The sequence below is a fragment of the Ambystoma mexicanum genome, chromosome 5p (assembly GCF_040938575.1).
Source record: "Ambystoma mexicanum isolate Mex_15411 chromosome 5p, UKY_AmexF1_1, whole genome shotgun sequence".
In the NCBI taxonomy this organism is placed as follows: domain Eukaryota; kingdom Metazoa; phylum Chordata; class Amphibia; order Caudata; family Ambystomatidae; genus Ambystoma; species Ambystoma mexicanum.
In genome coordinates, this window is record NC_090930.1 from 1,199,767,496 (window position 1) to 1,199,785,104 (window position 17,609).

General features: G+C 50.3%; 1 protein-coding gene across 3 annotated transcripts in view; it reads right to left on the reverse strand.

The window, feature by feature from the left end:
- The window catches only part of PIGN (phosphatidylinositol glycan anchor biosynthesis class N), a 1,975,532-nt gene that overhangs the window by 1,378,351 nt on the left and 579,572 nt on the right, over positions 1-17,609 (reverse strand). For all 3 annotated transcript variants that reach the window (XM_069613664.1, XM_069613662.1, XM_069613663.1), the window contains one exon: positions 9,283-9,338. In XM_069613664.1, coding sequence (XP_069469765.1) covers positions 9,283-9,338 — 56 coding nt within the window. The remainder of the gene's footprint in view (positions 1-9,282; positions 9,339-17,609) is intronic.

The window sequence follows — 17,609 nt, forward strand, 5'->3', positions numbered from 1 at the left end:
GAAAAACGGAACTGAGCAACGGACGCTGCACGAGTCTATTTATACGCATCATTGCAGTCGGCGCCGATACAGAGGCTGTCGAGGGACACCGACTCGAGGGACGTCGACGCGCAGTGCCCTCTACTGGAAAAAATTTCAGAGGCCAGCAAGCTGGAATGGATAACATCAAAGATAAGGAATACGTCGGAGGACACAATCCCTTCGAAAGGGAAAGTAAGGTCTTATAGTGTTACTTTAATATCATGCTGTGCATCATGTCCTCAGAGGGTCTGTGTCCTTCTTCCTTCTTCGGACTCACCACAAGAGAGAGATAATACAAGGACAATACCTAATGTCTTGATCTTCTAGACTTGGATAGAGATAAGGAAACATGATCTGATAAGGGGAAGACTCTAAGCCTGCACTGAAATCTGGAATCTTTGAATTATTTCTCAGAAGCTTGCCTGAACGGGGGAGGGGTGGGGTGAAAAATCAACACTGTTCACGCTCGTTAACACCCGCAACTGGTACATCTCGCCTGACTATGTGTGCGGTCCATAAAGAGGTAGGCCTCCCCTGAGCACAGACTGAAGGGGCAGAGGAGTGCCAGACAAGGCCTTGAACTGCTCCTCGAGAAGCAGAAGGGAAAGCCATGTGGACAGCCTGTGGGCTAGCAGGGGATAACGGAGGAGCCTGGCAGCTGCGAGCAGGGTAGAACAGGCCACAAGCCAGCAGCTGAGGTGAGCGCCCCTCCGACAGGGAGGGAGAGAGGGCCCTGAAGCCCCCACATGGTGAAGCGTCCAAGACAGGCCAGACCCATAAAGGCACGGTTAGTGTGGCTGGCTGGTGAAGCCTGGTGGAGAGTGCATGGCCCTGGGTCCACAGAGACGAGATGTGGTGGTACGATGGAGCAGGAACCTCATCAGGCAAAAGTCAAAGAATCAGCAGGTGGGACACCCATCCCATTGGCCGACAGCGATAAAGCAGAAAAGGCCTGGTTGCAGTGTGGGCTGACGTCTTGGAGAGAAAGGGATGGTGGAATAGCTTCCCTCCAAAAATACTAGAGACAAGTAGACGGTGCAAGGGCCAGTGTACCGACTGCTAAACTGCAGGTATTATGGCCAAAATAATGGCCATACACAGATTCGGTATCGATGGGCCTACCCCTTCGCATTGCTCTTTGAAAGGGATGGTGAAAAGTATAGACTGACCAATGCCAATAAAGTGGAGCAAGCCCTGCAGCATCTAACAGAGGGAGTAGTGGCAGGAACTTCGGGAAGTCAGTCCGGACAGACAGTCCCAAGAGGGAATATCCCCCACGATGGACTACCAAGACGCAAAAGGGGCAAAGAAGGCAGGGCATTTTTTTAAGCTGAGTGGACCCATGCCGACTAAACAGTCCTGACGTGTGCCCGGGCGGCTCCCCCTATACAAAAGATGGCTCACCCAGTGGAGTTGGTGGGCAGATGCAACTAGCCTGTGACCTCCATTGGGTAGGAGTAGGGGGGGATAGAGGACACATATACTGGGGCCTCCGGTGCACTCAAAGAAGGCAGAGCATGGATACTATTACACAGACGCCTCCAGCTAACGCAGTATGAGGAAGTAGCTCTGATAGGGGAGATAGCTTATAGCACAGGGAATGCTGGAATGGGCTTGGGTGATGTTTGTGTCTGTATACAGCCCCAATGGGGGACAGAAATCATTTAATGCAGAGGCCCTGGACACGATAATGGCCAGGAGATAGGGTTTATTTATTGCTGGTGGGGACTTTAACTCAGGGGCAGAAATCTATCTCGACAGCCACACAAAGGGAGAGGGTGCAGGCAAGGGGAGAACTGGTGGGAGGTGGCATATTCAGTAGGGCTCTGGAGGAAAGGAGTTTGGCCGATGTATGGAGGAGGTTGCACCCCGGTCAGAAGGGCTACATGTTTTACTCGGGTGTGCACACAGACTTCACGAAAATCGATTATCTGTTGCTAGAGAGGGAACGCACAACACTAGTGCGAAGCTGTGAGATCCGCACAATAGGTTGGTCCAACCACGACATGGTAGTGGGGTTAAATAAATGCGATCATGAAGCAAAACACAGACAACAGATTCAATGTTCTAAAGAAAATACTTTTATTTACTTAAATGTCAGGATGGTGTAAGGCCTACCTTGCCCTATGCTAAGGTGGGATTTCCCTACCTAAAGAAACTAAGGATAGTCTGAGTCTGTATGTTCAACAAAAGTCTGTCTGTGTCCAAAACCTGTACTTGCCCTCACAGCTAAAGATAAACAATGTGTAGGGATGACAGCAACAAAAGTAATAGTGTTCCAAATAAAGTTATGAGCTTCTTCCAGCTATTGGTTTACTTTTCAGCTCCCCTTCCCCAGGTTCAAAACACTACAAAAAGGTTTTGCAGTTCCCTTCCCCAAGAAGACAACAGTTCCAAAAAAGGCCTTAGGGTTCCCTTCCCCAAAACAACAACACAGTTCACAAAGTCGTGGGTTTCCCTTCCCCGAGACGTCGGCTCTTCCAGCCTGTATACTTACATTCAGTTCAAGTCTCTTAGTTCTCAAAACCAGTTTCAGGTCAACTTTATAATCCTTCAGGCTCTTCAATTGTTCATACAGATTGTCTTCTTCCTCATTCACTTCAGCAATCCTATTCCAAAGTGTCTAAAGGCTTTGAGGTTCCTCTCCTCAAGGAGTCAACGTCTACAATTAGTTCAAGGCTCTTAGTTTTCAAAACAGCTCCACTTCAAATGTGTAATCCTTCAGACTTTGCAATAGTTTATACAGATTGCTCTTTCTTCTACTTCAGCAACCCTGTTATGAGAGGTGTTTTCTTCATCTGTACTTCTCTTGGCTCTTTCTAATTAGGGCTAACTAGGTCTAGGTGCGGTTGTAGGACCCCCACGGTCCACCTATCATAGGTCACGCAAACAGTAACCTTTGGCACTCTGTTCTCCTGTAGTCTTTGCATTTTTAATGCTTGGCACTCTGCTAGCTTCCAGTATTCTTTAGGTGTACTTGCCAACACAGGTTTCTCTCTCACTGCACCTGTGTTTTGGTTTAGATTCACCTTTATTTCTCCTTGGCAGTCTCTTGGCTTTGCCACTATGTGATCTTCCACACAACTTACTCAGGTGCTCACGGTCCTCCACCATCTTGCTTTCACAGTATTCATAAGTGATCATCACTTGCTTTTTCATGTGGTTCAAAACTGTTTACTTCATAAATGTTCATTACTTGTTTTTCACACTTTTTCTCACTTCATTTATAAGCTCATCAGAACTTTCCTTTAATTCGGTATTCAATAATACTTTTTTTTTTAAAATGTATTTTATTTTATACCAACCACACAGTGCAACAGAACATAAATAGAACACATCAAGCCACAACAAAGGCCAAACAACAGATATGAAAAAGAAAGAAAGAAAAAACAGAACAAAATTAACTTAACAATCCCCTTCCCTCCCCCCTATGAGCCTGTAGGGTGTCCACCATCATTGTCCGTTCCGTGTGGTGGGGTTCCGTCGCTCTCAGATCCAGCCGAGGTCGACCCCGTACTAAACAGTTCAGCCAATAGCACCTTCCATGCCGTGAGGGAGCTCACCTCTTCCTCCCCTCCCGCCCTGCTGGCCTCCCACCATGCTGTCGTCTCGGCGGCAGCCCATTTCTGGAGGTCACGCCACCATACCTCCACCCGTGGCCTCTGACAATCCTTCCATCCCATGGCTATTCTGCGTTTGGCAAGTACATAAGCCAAATCTTTAAGCTTCTCCACGTGCCGAAGCTTGCGCGCCCTGGGATACCCTCCAAGCAAACAGGCCCAGGCCGAATCTATCTTAAGTGCAATGCCCCTCTCTGCCAGCTTCTGCGCCACTTCACTCCAGTAGGTTGCAATCACAGGGCAGGCCCAGAACATGTGAATCATATCAGCGTTCTCTGTGTTACACTTGGGACACGCCTGGCGCCCAGCGTCTCGAAATCTGGAAATTCTCAGGGGGGTCATGTATGCCCTATGCGTGATATATAGTTGTATCTGTTTAAACCTGGCATTCCTCGATACTTTTTTGTGGTACCCCAGGGCGCGCTCCCACTGCCCATCCGCCATCGGGGCCCCCATCTCTGTTTCCCATTCCAACCTCAGGTACCCCAAATCCTTCCCAACCTTTGCCATCAGCATCTCGTACAGCCTGGAGACCTCATGCCCGCCCTCGGATGCGTCATACATAATCTCCAGCGTCGCATCCGGCTCGTCAGCCAATACGGTCTCGGGCCAAGTGCTCCGGACCTCCCTGACCACTCTGTGGAACGTCATGTATTGCCCCGCATGCAGCCCCGCCCCCGCCTCTAGATCTGCGAACTCCGCCAAGGCCCCATCCTGCCAAATGTCACCCAAAGTGACCAGCCCCACTGACTCCCAGTATGTTCGCAGGATGGCCCTAAGCTGTCCGTCTTCCCCTGCCAAGGCCACCAGCGGCAGCTGCGGCATGCACGGCAGGGGATCCCCCATCATCCGGCAGGCTCTTCGCCACATGTTCCTGCCCAAAGCTAGCATCTTAGGACGCCCCCTCATCCATGTGCTGGATACCCAAATAATCTCTCGCAGGTAGAAGGGGGAGCAGTCCACACCCAACAGTCTATGTTCCGGGGTTTCGTCGTCCGAAAGCCACTTGGCCACGTACTGCAGCTGCGCTGCCACGTAGTAGGCCTCAAAGTTCGGCAGCCTCACGCGGTATTCAATAATACTTGTTTCACATTCAAGGTCATTTAATTTCAATTTGCATCTTGCTCGATATTCAAAACCCCTCACTTTGGGTTCACCATTAACTGTTCCACGTTTCCGTTCATTCGGCATACCATATGTCTAGCTGTAGCCCAAGGAGCACCCCGATATGAGTGTTACCTCCATTTCACTCCCCAGTACTCGGCCGCTCCTCTGGGCGTTCTCCCTCTTGTTTCTTCTGGCATCCTTCGGCTCTGCATACACTTCTCTGGAGCACGGCGAGCAGCGCCCGCCTTCCTTGAACCTCGCAGCGTGTTGCTGGTGTTGTTCGGGCCCCGGTATCACGGTCTCTCCTCTGCAGTAGCCAGCGTCCCATCATCCCCGCAGAGGACCCTCCTGGGCATCTCCCTCCAGGGAAGGATTCTTCCCCTCTCAGGCCAGTTCCGCGCAGGCTGGTCTCTCTCCTGCCGACCTCTCTGCTGCCGACTTCTCTCAGCTCTCTGGCGGTTTCACCTTTTATTCCCCTGTGACCTGTTAACAGGTTGCAGGTGCAAATCCTTGATTTTAATTGCCTGACCACAATTACTTCTATTGTCTGGACATGCCTGACCCTCTCAGCAGTCTTCAAGTCTCTTCCTTGTCTCAATACCAGAGTGGTGTAAATTAATGTTAGTGTGTAAAACTCTTACAGCCTGATTCATGAATTATTTGCGCCGAAAAAAAACAGGATTTGTGCGCCATTCTGCCTGCAAATCCCTATTTGTTAAACAGGGATTTGTGGGCAGAATGGCACACAAAACCCATTTTTTTCGGCACAAATAATCCATGAATCAGTGTTTTAGTCGCCTCCCCCTCGTCCCAGTACTAGAGTGGTGTGACTGAGTGGAAGTATGCACACCTCCCGATTGCTTCTTCCCTATTTTGGCCTGATATTTCTCTGAAATAATACTAGGGGTTTGATATGTGTTTATCCTCCCCGAGCAAGGAAATATCCTCCTATTTAACCACTTCCTAGTGCCTTATATTGACGGCATTTCCAAGGGTCATTTGGAAGGGAAGAATAGGGTAAAGGATGACAATGACCTATAAAGGCTGCTGAGACTGAAGGTTTATTTTTTATTTATTTGATTGGTCTTTTACCAAGGCGCTTATACAGCTGGATTAGTGTTTCAAAGCACCACAGTGTTTCATGGTTCATTGTGAAAAGGGAATGGGGGATACCATGTCTCACCCAAGGACGTCCCCTCCTCGCTCCTCAAATTTCCTCCGCCCAGGTGATCCTCCCTCGCATATCCACACCCCGGGGTCGGGATCCAAAAGCGATGGCCCTTCCCTGGCCATCTGAGCAGAGGATGGCGGGGAAAAGAAAGTGAGGATGCCCTCAGGTTCCTCACAATACGCGGTGGAGATGTAAAGATTTCCTATGGCGAGACCCAGTATTTGCCAAACAGCTAACTGAGGCAGTGGAGTTATACTTCTAGGAAAATAATAATGGGGAGGTGGAGACAAATATGGTGTGGAAGACAGGCAAGGCCACCTGTAGGGGGTTACTGATGAGCAAGGGAGCTAGACAGAAGCGTGAATGCCGGTTGATCCTCCCCCACTGGTCCACCCCCAGGAACTGGATCCAATAGCTATGGCCGTGGCCTGGCTACCTGGACACCAGATATTCGGGGACTAGCAGGTGAGACACCTTCAGGTTTCTCACAGACCTCTCTTGTTCTCTCTATATACCTGTCCTCTTGCTTCTATTTTTTCCTTTGGAGCCTCGCACCATACCATCTCTATGCTGATGAACACCCAGCTTTTTCTTTCTTACTCTTGTTTTTCCTCCTCGATCCATGCTACCCTATCCTCCTGCCTTGTAGCCATCAGATCCTGGCTGGCCGATCACTTGTTCTCCACTCTTCCACGACTAAGGTCAGTTGTGGCTGGTGAAATGTTTTAAGTGGAGGGGCGCAAATATTTGCCCTAAATATGTCTTAGCGACCAAGCGTAGAGAGGGAGAACGAACCAATTAATATGAGTTTCGGTGCCCCCAAGACCTTTTTTAATATGGTGCATTTTACGCTACACTTTATTGAAATTCTTTGTAAAAAAGGCGAACACTTTACAATTGGTTTTGTAAGGTAACTCGTGAAAACAATCAAATAGATGCAAGTCACCAACGTGGAGCCTTTCTCCAAAATATTTTCATGATGCCTTTGCCCACGTTATGTTAAGCCAATTTCTAGAGTGCACGATCACCCTGAGGTATCGTGGCAATGTATGTACAAGTACAAAAACATTTTCACGCTGGCTTATTGATACTAAAGAAAATATGTCCACGCTGGTTCTGCCAATATATGCCAATACCCCTACAACATACTGCTGTTGGCTTTCCCAAAATGTATGCTGCAGTGTGAAAATATATCCAAACTGGCTGCACCAAAATGCCAGTCTAGCTACATAATAACATTTATCATGTTTGCTTCATCACATATGCCCAGTCAGAAATGCCATGCCTGCTCCTGGTCCCCCAGCGCCTCGCAGGCACACAATTGTGTGCGTGCGAGGCGCTGGGGAGCCCAGGCATGGCATTTTTACTGGGCATCTAACATAGATGTCTAGTCAAAAAATAACATGCCTGCCCTCTGGACCCCTAGCTCCTCACACATGTACACAAGCAATGTGATTATATGTGTATGTGAGGCGCTGCCGGCTCAGGGCGCAGGTATTTTATACTAGACATCTATTGTAGATGTCTAGTAAAAAGAAAACAAAATCCTAGTCTCCTGGGCCCCACAGCGCCTCACAGACATGCACAATCAACATGATTACGTGTGTATGGGTGGCCCAGGGGACAAGCATGGTATTTTTTAATAGACATCTATTATAGATGTCTAGTGAACAAATACCGTCCCTGTCCCCTGGGCCCCACAGTGCTTCATAAGGAGAGCTGATTTTTGCAGGTGGGGAGGGGGATTGTGCAAGAAAGGCATTTTTAAAATGCCATTGTTGTACAACCCTACTCCCCCCACCCCCACCCACCAAAACCAGCTCCACGGACCAGCACAAACATGCAAACACACACATTCACACAGCATACACTCACTCCTTCATACGAGCACCCATCATCATACACTCACTCCTAACATAAGCATACACATATTCATATGAAAATAATAAACATAAATGTACTTTCTACCCCAGTACTGTAGTTCCCTCCCAGCGCTCCAGCTCCTACATAGCATAAACAGGAATCGGGAAGCAAGAGCTTCCTCGTTCCTGCACATGCGCGCAGGGGCCTGAGCGTGGCTGATGAAATGCCCTGCTCCAGCTTGCTCTGTCTGTATATGCGGGGAGGCTCAGGAGCGCCCCCTCGCACATTCAGACATGGACTTCCTCAGCCAAAATTTCCAATGGGATATGCAAGGCTATGCAAGCAAAAAGCCGGCCTTGCGCGTCTCATTGAGAGCATGTACGTCTGGGGAACATGACTGTCAAAGGTAAAACGCGTTTCCCTTTGACAGTTCAGCCAGCCCAGGAGCTCTCCCTCAGCTGGAAAGAACAGCTGAGGGAGTACTCAGTGTTTCACTGGGCTGAATCCTTGGCTCCTCCATATTGGACAAGGGGGTTGGGGGGGTTGATGCCCCCTAGACCATTATGGATGAGCCGCCCCTACCTAAGGTTCCCTTCTTTCAGGCGTGTTCTATCCTTTCTCCTCTCCCTCCTCCTATTTCATTCCATCCCTCCCAGAGACCTATTTTATCGACAGCTCGCAACCTGTGAGTCTACCTCGACTGCTCCCTTTCTTTTATTAGCCATATTTCCTCTCTTTCGCGCTCTTGCCGTGCTCCCTTGTTCAACATTCGTAAAAGCTGAACTTTGTTCTCATTTCAGGTCTCTAAAGTTCTTGTCTCTTCTCTTATCTATTCACTTCTTTTCTACTGCTCTTCTCTTCTGCCTTCCTTTTTCCCCATCGCGCTCCTCTTAATTCCATCTACAATTCCTCAATCCACCTTCTTTTTGCTCTTAATCATCGCGAACCCATTACCCCTGCTTTCTCTACTCTTCCGTTTGTATCCTTTAATTCTAGTCTTAAATGGAAATTTCTCTGCCTTGTATTCAAGCCTCTTCACAATCTTGCACTCTGTAGCTTTCCTCTCTTGTCCCTTTGCACTCCCCTGCTTGGTCTCTCTGCTCCCAATCTCTATTCCTCCTAGTGACACCTTGTCCTCATTGTGACAGTCTCATTTTCACTCCTTCCCCCTTTTGGCCTGTTACACTGGAATGTTTTACCCTTTGCTTTACGTTCTCCTCCTTCCTATCCTATTTGGTTTATATTTGTCATGGAGATCCTCCATTTACTGTACTGTTTTTTTAATGTATTTTGTTCAACGCTTTGGGGTATTGCGCTTTATAAATACAAATAAAATTAAAATAATACAAACAAAACCATATATTCATAAATATACGAAAGGAAAGAAGCAGTCTCTGACCAAATAGTATTACAACTAACAGTTCCAGAAAATAAGACAAATATACTCGGCAATGCTGAAATAGTTGTATGAGGAATAAAGTAGAAACACTATACACTTACTTAAATGGTGTAAACAGAAATGGTAATGTCGTTTTCTTTTTCTGAGCCATCTTAACCTGAAAAGCACAATTACAAGCATTTTAAGCAAAGGCTACCCAAATCCTGAAATAGTTTACCCCTAAAACTGAAAAGACACATATATTGTTTAGTGACGGATACAAAAAGAAATAATTATGGGAAAAGGAAACTCACAAAGTAAATATTGCTGGGCATACCCGAGTCATGCATAAAGATGGAGGTCTCATATGTAATGCTCCTGTATGTCTGAAACGCTTACCACCAAATGGCTCTATAGAAGAGTGATCTGATTCCTTTGCACAACATAACGACTATACGTTGTTGGAGGTGGCCAACACAAAATACTGCATTGTACTTTACAGGACCACATCATTCATTCACTTCATCAGATCAAGGTGCTTTTTCCATGATATCCATACGAGAGAATCCGGTGGTTACAAAAACGAATACACAATCAGTGCCACATCTGCATTGTTGAGTTAGTCCGATTAATAGCAGTGGAAAGATAGACCATTAGGTTGAGAGTTCGCTGCTGTAACCTGTGCATGATCAGCAGGTCATGGGGCTTCGATTCCCGGCAAGGTCCTCTCAGCCATTAATCCATTCGAAGTCTATGAATGAGTACGAACTTCGGTTGGGTGAGAATTGTATGTAAATATTTTCTATATATAGCGTTTTGTCGAAACAGCTAACTAAATAAAAAAATTATCATCACAACCTGCAGACGCTTTTCTTGCCTAACCATAAGAAAAATATCTAACTACTTGAATGCCATTTCATGAGTTTATGGTAGAAAAGGAGCAAATGTATTTTAAGCTTAACATACTTCGCAAAGTCACTGTACTCTGATATTCATTTCAAATTGGGGATGCAGACTCAGCCTGTAAGTGCAATGGACAGTATCAACCAAGGATGTACTAACTCAGTCTTATATTGATAAGTTAAAGAAAGAAATGGGGAGGTGGAACGGGGGTGGGGGAAGAGTTATACAAGTTAAAACAGGAGCCTATTTGCAACCAAGAAGAGAGTCGAAAAAAAATTGCAAAAGCTAAAGTGTACACTGTATAATGTAAACTTGTATTACTGGCTCTTACATAAATAAAGTTTGTAAAAAATAAAAAAATAAAAAATACAAGAATAAAATGGACCTAATTCACCTAGAACTGGATGGCAGAATATGAGGAGCAAAGTACCCATAGCACCTCTCCCCTTGCAAGTCCACGATTCACAAAAGGGGCTTGCAAGAACTAGGAAAAAGATGAAGGAGCAAGAGGCAAGGCCCTGCTTGCAGTGCCGGACACATTCCCGATGCCTAGATATGCACTGGAACCCTGCTGATATCGGGCTAGAGACATCCGCTTACCCACGTGGGGGCAGAGCAGGCAGCACATCAGCAATGTTGGATATGAAAAAGCATTGTGTCCCGTCAAAGTTTCGAATAAATAGTTTCGAAATACAATAATTTCGAAACAAAAGCATTTTTTCGAATGCATTTTTTTTAATTTACATGTTTTTTTGGTTTCGTTTAGTAAAATTTGTGTTTTTTCCCCAAAAGCAGGGGTTTTGGGGGGGGACCCCTCCCCCCCAAAAAACTGCTTTTCGATTTATTTTTTTTAGATCCTTTTGAGTCTAAACTGTTGTATTTCGACACTATGACTGTCGAAACTATGACTATAAACCAAAAAGGCTGCCACTGAGGATGGCATTTTCGCATACAACCTAGATTTGGAATGTGGAAATGTACACAATAAATAGAAACGCTCACGCTAACCTTTCTATTTGGGGCAAAGAATTGACGGATCTCACAAAGCACTCGGGAGCATTACACATTCATCTGCACCTCGCTTCCAACAGGAAAACCAGGCGTAAGTGCAAAGAGAAGCAGGGATGTGAAGATTAAAGCTCATCGCTTTGTGAATGAGGGAGGCCCTTTGATTTATGGCAGCCCGCCACTGGGGAACATTATATTTGCATTTATTTATTTAGTCATTTGTAGAGCGCACCAAACCCGTGGGCATCAAGGCGCTGGTTATAGAAAGCGTGGTTAAAGGCAGTTCTCTTTTAACCATAGTACAGTTGCAGAAAATATTTCAAGCGTTTAAGGTCTTAGGTGCCAAAGTACAGATACAGCGATTAAGACAGCCAGTAAGATCTTGGGTGCGCTGGAAGTACATTGGTTATGCATCTTGTGAGAAGAGCCATGCTTCAAGGTCTTTGCAGAAGGACCAGAAGGAGGTTTTGGATCTTTGATGAGGAGGTAGGGCATTCCAGTATTTTGCTTCCACCGCAGGGACGCTGCAGATCCCTGCTTTTTGCAATTTGAATCTGGCGGTGGCTAGTAAGTGGGAGTGGGAGGCCCTGGATTGAGATTTCTTGAATTTATTAGATAGGTATTTAGGGCAGTAATGCCAAGCATTTGTGAGTTAGGGTGAGCGTTTTGAAACGGATTCTGTTTCAAATAGGGAGCCAGTGGGCGCTTCTTCTGCCTGTGGAAATATGGTCCATTTTGGGGATATTCGATGCTTATGTCATTATTTTGTATTACCTGTAGTTTTTTTTATGTTGCCTGTTGTGGTTCCTGCGAAAAGAGCATTACAATAGTCTAACCCGGAAACAATGAGGGCTCTTGCTAGCGTCATTCAGCGGTCTGTGGAGAAAAAAAAACGGCATTAATGAGATTGGTTGTGCAAGCTGAGGACAAGGCTATGACGTTGACCTGACAGGTGAGCGAGAGAGATGAATCCAGATAGACCCCAAGGGTTTCGACTTCTTTTGAGACTGGGATGGTGTTGTCATCAATGGTAAATGACGTGTAGGCTCTGTCAAGTTTGTTTAGAAGATTTTGGGATCCGAGGAGAAGTAGGGCACTCTTGTCATCGTTAAGGCAAAGTGAGTGGAGGGCCATCCAGGCCTGGATGCTTTGGTAAATTGAGTTCAGAGAGTTGGTGTTGGTATCGTAGTTACCTAAGATGGGAAGAAGGATTTGAGTGTCGTCCAGGCAGTTAGTGTAGGAGATATCCAGAGAGTTGAGGAGGTCGAAGAGGGGCTTCATAAAGATGTTGTACAGCGTGAGTGAGACGCAGAAGCCTTGGGGGACACCGCATGAGACTAGGGGAGGTGAGGCTGATGCGGATGGCGAGAATAATAATTGTTCCATTGGACAGGAAGGATTGAATCCAGGTAATTGCAATAAGGGAGAAGGAACAAGTTACTTACCTGTAACTGTTGTTCTCCAGCATGGGTCTGGCATGGATTCACATGCTCATGAATATTCCCCGTCGTCAGGCTGGGAATCCTCGGTAAAGAAAAAACCAGTATCAGTTTCGTTTCTGATCTGTCTTTCGTAGTAATATCCAATCACTGGTCTCTGCGTCATACTGACCACAGCCAATGACTGCCCTCTACCTAAGCACCGCCTCTGGCAGCCATCTTCAGATTTGGAAGCACGTGAAGTGGCAGTATGACCAAGTGAAGAGCCGCAGAGGGGTAGGCGGGAGGGTTCGCATGTGAATCCATGCCAGACCCATGCTGGAGAACAACAGTTACAGGTAAGTAACTTGTTCCTTCTCCAGCATGGGGTCTGGCATGGATTCACATGCTCATGAATAAAGAATACATAGCAGTACACACATGCACAACCACGGGAGGTGGCAAAGGCTCAACATTAAGCAGTACATCCAACTCAACATTAAGCATCTTACCTCCTCACCAGGCTCACCTCAGGCGAACAGGTTGCGCAGCACTGCTTGGCCGACCCTGGACTCCTCCCTGGAATCCCGATCGACGCAGTAGAATTTCGTGAAGGTGTGCGTCGACCTCCACGTAGCAGCCCTGCATATGTCCAGCAGGGGCACACCAGAAAGGAACGCCGTGGTAGCTGCGATCGCTCTGGTGGAATGGGCTCTCGGACGGCCAGGCAGCGGTCGGTTTGCCAACCGATGACAGTACATGATACAGCCGGAGAGCCATCTGGAAATGGAAGCCTTCGAGAGAGCCTTCCCCTGATTGACCGGTCCAAAGTTCACAAAGAGTTGTGACGTCTTCCGAAAACACTTAGAACTTAGAACTTCAGCGCTCTAGCCACATCCAGCGAGTGCAAAGTCCTCTCAGCCGGCGACGAAGGCGACGGGAAGAACACAGGCAACACCAAGGGTTCGTTGAGATGGAAGTCCGACGGTACCTTGGGCATGAAGGAGGGGTGCGTCCTGAGCACTACCCTCGTGTCGTGAAAAGTCAAGTACGGGGCCTTGCATGAAAGGGCCTGGATCTCTCCCACCTGTCGTGCGGAGGTGATGGCCACAAGAAACGCTGCTTTCCACGACAGAAACTTCAACGGGGCCGAGTGCAGAGGCTCGAACGGAGGTCCCATGAGCTTGGTCAGCACCACGTTGAGCTCCCACGCCGGGGCCGGAGCCTTCACCGGCGGGAACGATCTGAACAGTCCCTTCATGAACTCTTTCACCAGACGATGAGACCACAAGGACGTCCGGCCCGTGGTTCTGGTGTATCGGGAGATCGCAGCAAGATGAATCTTGATGGACGCGTGTGCCAGTCCAGCTTTGGCCAGCGTCAGCAGGTACGGCAGTACCTGGGGAGCCGTAATCCGTAGAGGGTTAATCTTCTGTGTGTGGCACCAGACAGAGAACCTCTTCCATTTGTGTCCATAGCATTTAAGAGTCGAGGACGCCCTGGCCTTTGCAAGAACCTCTCTGCAGTCGGCCGGTATGTCGTATCCTCCAAACTCTAGCGCTGCAGGAGCCAGGCCTGCAAGTTCAGCGATTTCGGGTCGTGGTGGAGGATGGCGCCTCCTTCCCTGGAGAGAAGATCCGCGTCCACCGGCAGCTTGATTGGCGGGGACGCTGACAAGTCCAGAAGGTCCGGGAACCATATCTGCCTCGGCCACGCAGGTGCGACGAGGATCATCCTGCACCGTGACCTCTTGAGCTGGTTGACGAGCCGGATTAGCAGTGGCAAAGGAGGGAACGCGTAGAGGAACAGGCCCTCCCAGGGGAACGAGAAGGCATCGCCCATGCTCCTCGCCTGGGGAAACCTGCTGGCGAACCTCCGGCACTTGGAGTTCGTCGCCGTCGCGAACAGGTCGATCTGGGGTGTGCCCCACCGTCGGAAGAGACGATCCACTAGATCCTGCCGTAGTTCCAACTCGTGGCACGAGCGCAGCTCCCTGCTGAGTGAGTCGGCGATGGTGTTTTTTATCCCTGCCAGATGAAATGGCACCAGAAACATCCTTTGGGCGACGGCCCAATGCCACAGGTCCTGCGCCTCCTTGGACAGCGCTGGGGACCTGGTTCCGCCCTGTTTCCTGATGTAAAACATGGTGGTGGTGTTGTCGGTGAAGATCCTCACCACCTTGCCCTTGAGGGACGGAAGGAAGGACCTGAGGGCCCAGAACACTGCACGGAGCTCCAGGACGTTGATATGGAGGGACTTCTCCATCGGGAGCCAAAGGCCTTTCGCGTGCAGATTTTCGGTGTGCGCTCCCCACCCTTCCAGGGAGGCATCGGTGGTCACTGTCTCCTGGTGATCTGGGGTCTGGAAGTCCATGCCCGCCGTCAGATGCGTGCGGTTGCCCCACCACCGGACTGCTCGGCGGAAACTCTCGTCGAGTGTGATCCTCTCCTCGAAGCTGCCCGTCGTTTGGATCCAGCGCGCGTCCAGGAACTCCTGCAACGGGCGCATCCGGAGCCTGCACATGGGAATGAGGTAGATGCAGGAAGACATCATTCCGAGGAGGGACTTGATGGACCTCACCTTGGCCGCGTCGGAAACCAACATCCGCTGTACCTTGCCCAGGATGGACCTGGTCCTTTCCTCCGATGGGGAGGCCAGAAGAGACACTGTGTCGAGCTTCGCTCCCAGAAACAGTGCGTTTTGCGCGGGTACCAGGTGAGACTTGGCGTAGTTCACGGAGAATCCCAGGTCCGTGAGAAGTCGGACGGTCCTTGCCGTGTGATCCAGGGCGAGCTCCCTCGACTTGGCTCGGATGAGCCAGTCGTCCAGGTAGGGGTAGACGTGGATCCCCTCGCGGCGCAGCTGCGCCGCCACCGGTGCAAGGCACTTGGTGAATACCCTGGGGGCCGACCGTAGTCCGAAGGGGAGGGCTTTGAACTGGTAGTGACGCCCTTGGACCACAAACCTGAGGAATTTTCGGTGCCCCTTTAGGATGGGAATATGGAAGTAGGCATCCTCCAAATCCAACGACGACAGGAAGTCTCCTTCCTCCAGCTGACCCAGGACGTGCTGGAGGGTGACCATCCGGAACTTTTGCGCCTTGATGAACTTGTTCAGACGTCGCAGGTCCAGGATGGGGCGCCATCCCCCCGTCTTCTTCTTCACGAGGAAGTATCTCGAGTAAACTCCGGAGCCCCGAAGTCTCTTTGGGACGAGTTCGATGGCGCCCTTCCTCAGCATCGCCTTTACCTCCAGGAGAAGATGAGGGACGTGAAGTTCTTTCCTGGCCACGGGGGGGACGCGCGGACACCTTCTTTGAAATTCGAGCGCGTGGCCCCGGGCCAAGGCGTCCAGCACCCAACGGTCGGTGGAGATGGACTCCCACACGCTGACGAATCTCGCCAGCCGGCCTCCCACCGGGGTGCTTCGGTGGGGGCCCGACCCCACGGTCGGTTCAATCCTGCTTCGACGAGGCTTTGCCGCCTTGACCTCCTTGGCGACGACGGCGGGGTCCGCCAGACTTGCCTCGTCCTCTGTAGGCCTCCTGAGCCGACGAGCGGGCCGCTTGACGGTAGGTGGAGAACCGCCGCCTGAACTTTTGGAGGCGCCCTTGCCTCCGCTGCTCCGAAAGGGCGTCCGTCGTTGTTGCAGAACTCCAAGGGCCCGGGCCGTCTCGGTGTCCGCTTTAATGGCCTGAAGGGAATCGTCCACTGTTTTCCCAAACAGGTTGTTCCCATCGAAGGGCATGTCCAGGACTCTGGCCTGAACGTCTTGACGGAAGTCCGTAGCCTTGAGCCATCCACACCGCCTAAGGCAAACGCCGTTGCCCAACTGGCGGAACCCGGTGTCGGCGATGTCCGTCGCAACGGTAATGGCGTGGTCCGAAGCCACCTCACCTTCCTGCAGGATCTCCAGGGCCTCTGCCCTCTTGTCGTCCGGCAAGAAGTCCAGTAGGGGAGCCAGTTTGTACCAGAGCTCCCTGTCGTAGCGGGCCACGATAGCCAAGGCGTTGGCCGCTTTAATCGTCGTCGCCGCAGACGAGATGACTCTGCGTCCCATAGCGTCCAATTTCTTTCCCTCGCCGTCCGGTGGGGAAGTCGATGTGGAGGCCGCACCCCCCCCGCTTTTTTCCTGGCCGCCGCGGAGACGACGGAGTCCGGGGTAGGCTGCGCCCGGAGGCACAGGGGGGCCGTGTCCGGGACCCGGTACTTCTTCTCGTACCGGTCCCTTCTAGCTGGCGTCGTGGAAGGGTTCTTGAGGAGGGTGAGGCCCTCATCCCAAATGTCGTCCAATAGAGGCACTGAGAGGACCGTCTTCCTCTTGGCCTCGCGCCGCTGATAAAGGAAACCTTCCTTCTTCTTCTCCTCAGGGCAGAGTTGGAAAAGCTCGGATGTCCTGGTGATCATGGAGTGGAACGATCCAATCTCGTCGGGCGGAGAAGCCCTGGTGGGAGGCGACGACGGTACATCCTCCATCCTCGTCGTATACCTCGTCGTCCGTACCCGTCGCTGCCGTGTCAGTCCCCGTATCATCCCCTCGGGTGGACGGGGAGGAGGGCTGGAAGGGGCGCGACGACTGAAAAGGAGGCGGAGGGTGGATCCTTCTTTTCTTGGTAGGGGGAACACCAGAAGGTCCCGGTTCTGGGTCCCCCGACGGGAGAGGTTCCGCCGGCAACGGTAGTCTCGTCCTTATCTCTGAGCATAAGGACTGTATAGCCAACAAAATGGCCGCCGAGCTGTCTCGCGGCGCTGGCAGAGGGGGATCCGACGGGCGATCAGGGGCCCCGTCGGTACCCTCGATGTCGTCGTCGTCGCCTGCGTCGGGATCCATCCCGACGGGCCGGTCTTCTTCCACGCCGAGGCCGTGGCTTAAGACTTCGACCAGCTCCTCCTCCGAGGTTGAGGCCGAATCTACGACGACGCCCTGCCCCCCCTTTTTCTTCCCCACGGGGGATTTCACGGGGGCCCTATCGATGGGCACAAAAGAGGACTCCCTCCGAGGTGGCAGGGAGACTCTGAGCCCCGAGGTCGCCACCACTGGTGTAGCCCCCACAGGCTGAGCCAGGGCCGCCGCGACAGTTTCGATAGAGGGCTTGGCCGGATGGATTAAGGCCTTCACCA